Genomic DNA, 7,651 nt, shown 5'->3' with positions numbered 1-7,651 from the left:
GGAATTATAATGTTCTATTTCTGAAGCCAGATGCTGAGAATAAAGGCATTTGTTTTAGTATTGTTCTATACACACACACACACACACACACACACACACACACACGAAGTAGGCTTCATTTATTTTTGTTGATTCGTCATAGTCTCCCTTACTAGACTCAAGCTCCAGGGGATCTGGGACTATGTCATGTTCATGGCTCTATCCCCTAGAGCATCCTGATATAGAAAAGCACTCAACAATTTTTTAAAATTTTGAGGTGGATACTAATATGGCTCCTGACTTAGAGATGAGAAACCCGAGGCCCAGAGAGGTTAATATGCCCAAGGATCAAGAGCCTGGAGGTGGCAGAGCTGGGATTTGAACCCAGGTCTGACCAGTTCCAGAGCCCATATTCTTCCCTAGAAGAGGTTGGCTTGTTCTGATGAGTACTTTCCTTCCTCCCTCCTCTGTTATCAGCTGGCCATTCAATGCCACCTGTGTGGCCACAGGTTGGAGGGAACCTTGGGTCTTACTGTTGGCTGTTACTTCCCATGTGCAGCAGGGGGGGGGGGCATGGCCTTGGACCATGAGAGAGCTGACGTTCTACCACCTGTTCTGGGAATGGGGCCCAATCTGCCCTTCCTCCCACATATCCTTTCTGCCCTATATTAGAGCCCCCAGGCTAAGCGTGTCTTTCCTATCATCTCAGACCTCATGATGCTCCGGCTGCTGAGTTCCCTCCTACTTGTGGCCCTTGGTAAGACCCCAGCCTGTGCTGCACTGAGCTAGGAGCCTTTGAAATCTGTCACTCACCTCGGGTCTCATGAACCCAACACCTGGTTCCACAGGAGGGGGGGGGTCTCCGCTTATACCTGGGTATGATTGTAGGGGCTTCACATTTGGTGGGGGGCAGGAGAATGGAGGGGGAGCCATGGATAGATGAGCTCAGGAGAAAGACTGGTGTACCCAAAGCACTGTGGTGGGACTCATCAGTGGGGACGGTAAAAAAGTCTAGTCATGAGGAGTTTGGACTCTGTGGTTAGACTGCTTGGGTTGGAATTTCTGTTCCTCTGCTTAGCCCTCCAACTCTCCTCTCCCTCCCCCAACCCCACTCCGTATCCTGTGGTCTAGCCTTTTCCTAGTGTCTCTGCCATATTATATTCCAGCTCAGGGCCACCTCCTCCAAGCTGCCTCCCTTGACTGACAGTAATAGTGACACATAATGTTTATTGAGCGCTTACTATATACCAGGGAGAATGCTAAGGATTTTTTCTCATATTATCTCCCATAAGCCTTACAACAGGCTCATGTGATCAGTTCTATTATTATCCCCATTTCACAGATGGACCCTCAGAGAAGTAAAGAACCCCCCCCCCCCCCCCCGCCGAACTAGGAGCAGAGCTGCATTTTGAACCCAGGCAGTCTTACTCCAAAGCCACCACTTTTCATGACAACAAGCTATCACTTCTTAAGAGTTCATTGGGCACCAGGCACTGTTCTAAGTGCATCAGCCCCTTCAATTGTGCCGTGGAAGGAGGTCACGTCTCCATCCCTAGACTCTTGGGACTCTGGAGGTCCCTATTCTAGTCCAGATGTTCACTGTTCATAGGTGGCTATGGAGGTCCAGAGAGGGGGAAGCACTTACACCAGGTCACACAGCCAGCTTGTGGTGCATCTAGAATCTGGACCCGGGCCTCTTTGCTTTGGGGGACTCTCTGGCTCACTGATGCCCGCACTCTCCTTTCCAGCCTCGGGCTGTGGCCGACCTTCCTACCAGCCCTCCTCCCGTGTTGTCAACGGTGAGGACGCAGCCCCCTACAGCTGGCCCTGGCAGGTAAGACCAATGCCAGCTGCGCTATTTCTCACCGTGGGCTCTGCACTCTGTTCTGATTGCGAGGCATTCGGTCTCGACCCCACTGCTTTGCTTCCGGTAACCTCTTCAGCTCGCCAAGGCCAGGAAACCCTTGGACAGTCCACTTCGCGGGGAAGTCTTGCCCATTCAACCTGTGACCCTCCCTAGACTGTTTGCATGTTAAAAGTGGAATCTGGAGAGAAGGAAATGTTTGGCCCAAGGGTTGGTGCACTAACAGTGGAATTTCGGGCACTGTGTTTAGGGATGGAGGTTTTGGGGTCCTCGTTACTAGACTCCTCGAATTACACAGCAGGGTTATAAGGTTTGAGAGCACTAAAGGAAGGAAGGGCTTTAGAGAGGTCAGTGAGGCACAGAGGGCTAGACCTGCTTCGGTGACACGGTAGTCACTAGCCACGTGTCTTTATTTAATTTTAAATTAATTACAATTAAACAATGTTAAAAATTCAGTTGCTCCATGCTAGCCACATTCAAATTCTCAACGGCCACATATGGCTAGCGGCCACCACGTTGGACAGCCGAGGCAGAGAACATTCCCACCGTCACAGAAAGTTCTCTTGGATGGCACTGGTCTACAGCATCGTCAGCTAACTTGTTCTGGGAAGGACCAGGGAGTAAAATATTTTAGCTTTTGTCAGCCATGTGGTTTCTATTGCAGTGACTTAACTCTGCCATTGTGGTATGAAAACAGCCATAGATGATACAGTCATGTGGGTTGAACACTGCACATTTCTGGAGGAGGCCACTCTGCATGAGTGATGCCCTCTAGAGTTGTCCAGTGCACAACCTATACAGTCATGGATATCAGCCCTCACTGTAGGGCCCAGACCACTTAGCCTCCTCCCTCCTTGTCGCCAGGTCTCCCTGCAGTACGAGAAGAGTGGAGCCTTCCACCACACGTGTGGTGGCAGCCTTATCGCCCCCGACTGGGTCATGACTGCGGGCCACTGCATCTCGTAAGTGTTTTTACTTGTCCGCGTCCCTGCATGAGAACCGGGCAGGTGGTGCGTAGCTGTGGGAGGGGAGGGAAGGAGCCCAGTTGGGCCCAGACTGACCTGACCTCCTCCACTGGCAGGAGCTCCTTGACCTACCAGGTTGTGTTGGGCGAATACAACCGGGCTGAGGAGGAAGGCTCCGAACAGGTGATCCCCATCAATGCTGGGGACCTCTTCGTGCACCCACTCTGGAACCCCAACTGCGTCGCCTGTGGGTGAGTGGACTCTCAGGCCTGGGACCCAGAGGTTACTGGTCCCTCTGTGACCCAAAGATAATTCTGAAGAGACCCCCAGTGACAGCGGGGCTGGGTCCAGCAGCCTGGGCCCACGTCCCACACACTGAGGGTCAGAGCCAGGAGAGCCTCGAAGGAGCATCTGCCCGAAACTCCTCTCCCTGTGGAAGGACAGCAGGGCTCAGGGAGGGCCAGGAACTCCCCCAAGGCCACTTGGCTAGTTGGCTTGAACCCAGATCTCCTCTGGCACCCCCGCTCCCAAATCTAAGGGTTCCTCCGTTCGACAGACATTTGTCCAGTGCAGCCTGGGTTCCCAGCACTGTGGGAAAAAGGAGGAGCACTGGACCCAGAGTCAGCCTCCAGCACTAAGTTGCTGTGTGCCTTGGGCAAGTCACTGCCCTTCTCTGGGCCTCAATTATACCATATGTTGAGGGTGACTTTCCTGGCTTCCTGAGTGGTTTGAAGGACAGGGAGGCAATCACCGGGTGAGAACACTGAAGCAGGGCTTCCCAAGGCCCTCGAGCACGTACAAAATCATGTGTCTGCGGGGCCCAGCATTTTTCTGGTGAGGGTCAAAGAAGGGTGCAGAACCCTTGAAAGTGCGGTGTAGGAGAGAAGGGCCATGATGATCGTGACCTCGACCCATCCTCACGGGACTCCTGCGGTACGTGGAGAGGAAAGGGGACCCCAGGTACGATGCTTTGAGTGACAAGCAAGCAGAGGAAGACCCAGAACAGGGGTTCTTGAAGGGTGGTCCCCAGGCCATCAGCATCGCCTGGGAACTTGTTGGCAATGTGAGTCCTCGGGCCCCACCCCCGGACCCACTGCCTCAAGAACCCTGGGGTGGGCCCCAGCAACCCGTGTTTTAACAAGCCCTCCGTGATCCTGGTGCAGCTGAAGTGTAAGGACCATGGTATAAGAGCCGAGGACAGCTAGGAAGGCCGAGGGTCAGCATGGGTGCCGGGAGCAGGGGGCGGGGGGGCGGGGAGCCTCCTAAAGTTGCTCAGCCCTAAGAACGCCTGTGATTTGGAGGAAAAGGAGCAGCGGGGGCATCCTGGAGGCGAACTCTCTGTTGCAAAGGCTGAGAGGTGGGGCTTGGTCTAGCTGGAGGACCAGGCTCCCCTGACTCTTTCCTCTTCCCCAGCAATGACATCGCTCTCATCAAGCTGTCGCGCAGCGCCCAGCTGGGAGGCACGGTCCAGCTCGCCTGCCTCCCTCCCGCTGGTGACATCCTGCCCAACGGGGCTCCCTGCTACATCAGCGGCTGGGGCCGGCTCCACAGTGCGTGCCGACCCCTCCCACCGGCCACGGGGACTGGGGGCCGGGGGGTCGAAGGCAACCACGACACTTCCTTGCACTTGTCCTCCTTCGGGGGCACCTCCCTCCTCCCCCCCCTCCACCCCATCCTCCCAAACACAAATGTGTTCACCTGAGCATTTTCCAGCGCCTCCTGTGTGCCAGGTGCCGGGGGTGTTATGGTGGACAAAGCAGGCGGGACCCTCTGGTGGGAGGCGAGTCCCCATCGGGCTAGAAGGGTTGCCTCCCTCAACCTCCCCCACCCCACCCCGGGGCTCCCAGCCCTGACTCCGGGGCCCCAGCCCCAGCCCTGCACCCCACACCACCCCACTCAGGGCGGGGTCTCTCCCGCAGCTGGTGGGCCCCTCCCGGACAAGCTTCAGCAGGCGCTGCTGCCCGTGGTCGACTATGACCACTGCTCCAAGTTGGACTGGTGGGGCAGCTCCGTGAAGAAGACCATGGTGTGTGCGGGTGGGGACATCCTCTCCGGCTGCAACGTGAGTCAGCTCGAACGCGGGGCCCGGGGGTACCTCTGCCATCTGCCGGGGGGAGGGGCGGAGAAATCCCACCTGCTGGCCCCGTTCAGCCTCCAGGCCAGGCAGGACTTGGAGGAAGTCAGTGGGGGCCAGACACACCACCCTGGCCTCTGGCTTCCCGTCCCAGCTCACGCTGCCTTGACCCGGGGCAAATCACTTGACCCGGTCCTCAGGCTTTCCCATCAGCCTGGTAAGGGATATTGACACTGCGATCTCTAAAGGCACCTTCAACTCCATGGTCCTGAAGTTACGATAAATCAGTCCTATCGTTGTGTTATAAGTGAGGATGAATACTGTTATGGTAACTATCTATCGTGGTAATACTGTGGGAACTACCCTTTATTGATGGCTTTCTCTCTGCTAGGAGTTGTGCTAAGATCATATATTTATCATCTCGCTTAATTCCTACAAGATCCGGTAGGACAGATGTTAGTCTGTTACAAACAGGCCAACTGGGGCTTGGAGAGGTCAAGTAACACAGGGGTTTCTCAGAATCCCCAGAGTCACAACCAATTCCTTCAATCCCACACATGGCGGCTCAACTCCCCACCGCTCTCTGGCAATTCCAGGGTGACTCTGGAGGACCCCTTAACTGCCCCACAGCAGACGGCTCCTGGCAGGTCCACGGTGTGACCAGCTTCGTTTCTGCCTTCGGCTGCAACACCCTCAAGAAGCCCACGGTGTTCACACGAGTCTCGGCCTTCAATGACTGGATCGAGGAGGTGAGCGGGACGGGCCGAGCAGGAGGGCCCCCATGCTGGCTCTTCTGAGATGTTGAGAGGTGCCGGGGCTGAGCGGGGACAGCAGATCCTGAGGAGGGGCTGAAAGGATCCCAGAAGGTCAGGAGTGGAGGGGCCCCTGGGCACATTCCAGAGGGCTTGGGGGATGTTCTCTGCTCTGGTGTGGCCCCAAGGACCTCAGTGGCTCTGAACTACAGCTGAACTTCCTCATCTCAACAAGTGTTTGTGAGATACAGGTCTTTGCTTGTGCTGAAAGATAGAGTGATGTGTCAAAGGGCTGCTTGCGGTGAAGAAATGATCACATGAGCAATCGTCATGAAACATGGGGAGAGCTGTGACTGGATGTTCAGGCCCCAGTGAAAGCACAAACCTTATCTGGGAATGAGCGGTCAGGGAGGGCTAATAATGTTCATGATAACATTTATAAACTACTTAAACATCCTTAGTTAGGAGTTTCATCAACCCCCCCCCCATGAGATGAGTACTAAGATTACTCCCATTATACAGACGAAAATACTGAGGCTCAGAGAGGTCAAGTCACTCACCTCACACAGCTAATGGTGGCATGGCTGGAAATTGAACCCAGTTCCATATGGCTTCAGAATCTGTGCTCCTAACTAGACTATGCTGAATCTCCTCCCTTTTTCTATGGCTTTTTTTTTCTAGGTCATGTCAAGCCACTAGAACCGAGGCCTTGGTGGCAATGCACGTTCTTTGTAAAAAATAAAGATCTCTCAGAAAACCCCAATGTGAGTCTTTCTTCCTTCTTTGACTCATCTGTTCCCTTCCAGACTGTCCCTAAAATCTTAGATCTGTTATGTAGAGTCAAGACCAGATACAACCCTCTCATTTGAGAATGAGAAAAAAAAAAAAAAAATGAGGCCCAGAGAGAAGAAAGGAGTTGCCGTCGAGTGAGCAGCCATCCCAGTTTGCCTGGACTGAGGGGGTTCCCAGGGCACAGAACTTTCTGTGGTAAAAGGAGGAGAGTCCCGAGAAGTCGGTCATCCTATACAGCCACACACTGGCTTTTCGATGCAGCAAGAAAACATGGTGGAATCTGCAGAAAAAGTGAACTTGGCAGGCCCTTGGGGGGCTCATGGAGGAGTGGCATGGGCCACGTGTTTTCTTCTCCCGCTGTGGGCCAGGAAAGGAGGGCTGTGGTCATCCATTCATTCGTTCGCTCAACAAGCATTCATGGCCTCAACAGGAGCCATCCTCCTGTTCCTGAGGAGGGCTCAGGGGGGAAAGACGACACGGTTCCTGCCTTGAAACAGCTCATTATTGAGATAGAAATGAGCACATCAGAATCATTCATTAAACATTTACGAGGCACCTTTTTTGGCGGCAAGGGCAGAGATGGGGATTCAGATGTGAGTCAAACGACTTTGGGAGCCCTTGCTGCAGAAGCCCCCGCAGAAGCATGCACGATGCCACAAGTGGGGTCAGAGCCCAGTGTGCTGGTGCTGAGGTCCGAAAGCCTGCTGCCCTGCAGCCCAGGGCAACATACAGACAACTGAATTTCTGGGGCGCCCGCGGGGGGCGGGGGCTCAGTCGGTTCAGCGTGTGACTTTGTCTCAGGCATGATCTCACGGTGTGTGGCTTTGAGCCCCACATCGGGCTCTCTGCTGTCAACATGGAGCCTGCTTGGGATTCTCTCTCTCTTCCTCTCTCTCTGTCCCTCCCCCACTCTCTCTCTCTCCCTCAAAATAAATACATAAACTTTCAGACACACACACACACACACACACAACTGAATTCCTTTATTCATGTTCCTCCTGAATGCCATGAAAGCAAACATGAGCCCAGCAAGGACATATATTTATAATTTTTAATATTACTCTTTGTACCCTTTAATATTACTAATTGTTCTCTGAGTACTCAGAGGACATCATCCTCATGGCTGTGATAATGTGTCCTCTAGCCAGCACTGTTTTTCCCTTGGGGCCCACGGTGGGCTAGTTCTTGCCTGCCCTGTGGAGGTGGGTTTGGCCATGTGGCCTGC

General features: G+C 54.0%; 1 protein-coding gene across 1 annotated transcript; it reads left to right on the top strand.

Annotated features, from left to right (window-relative positions):
• The first annotated feature begins 604 nt into the window (after positions 1-604).
• Positions 605-6,397, top strand: LOC131505318 (chymotrypsin-like elastase family member 3B). The gene is made up of 8 exons (XM_058718711.1): positions 605-736; positions 1,728-1,813; positions 2,708-2,805; positions 2,925-3,059; positions 4,222-4,358; positions 4,728-4,870; positions 5,479-5,631; positions 6,316-6,397. Exons 1-8 carry the CDS (start codon positions 694-696, stop codon positions 6,331-6,333), a joined length of 813 nt encoding a protein of 270 aa, XP_058574694.1. The 5' UTR covers positions 605-693; the 3' UTR covers positions 6,334-6,397.
• The last annotated feature ends 1,254 nt before the right edge of the window (positions 6,398-7,651 follow it).

This window comes from Neofelis nebulosa, chromosome 2 (assembly GCF_028018385.1).
Source record: "Neofelis nebulosa isolate mNeoNeb1 chromosome 2, mNeoNeb1.pri, whole genome shotgun sequence".
In the NCBI taxonomy this organism is placed as follows: domain Eukaryota; kingdom Metazoa; phylum Chordata; class Mammalia; order Carnivora; family Felidae; genus Neofelis; species Neofelis nebulosa.
The sequence above is the reverse complement of the archived record's forward strand: the minus strand, read 5'-3'. Positions and strand labels throughout refer to the sequence as shown.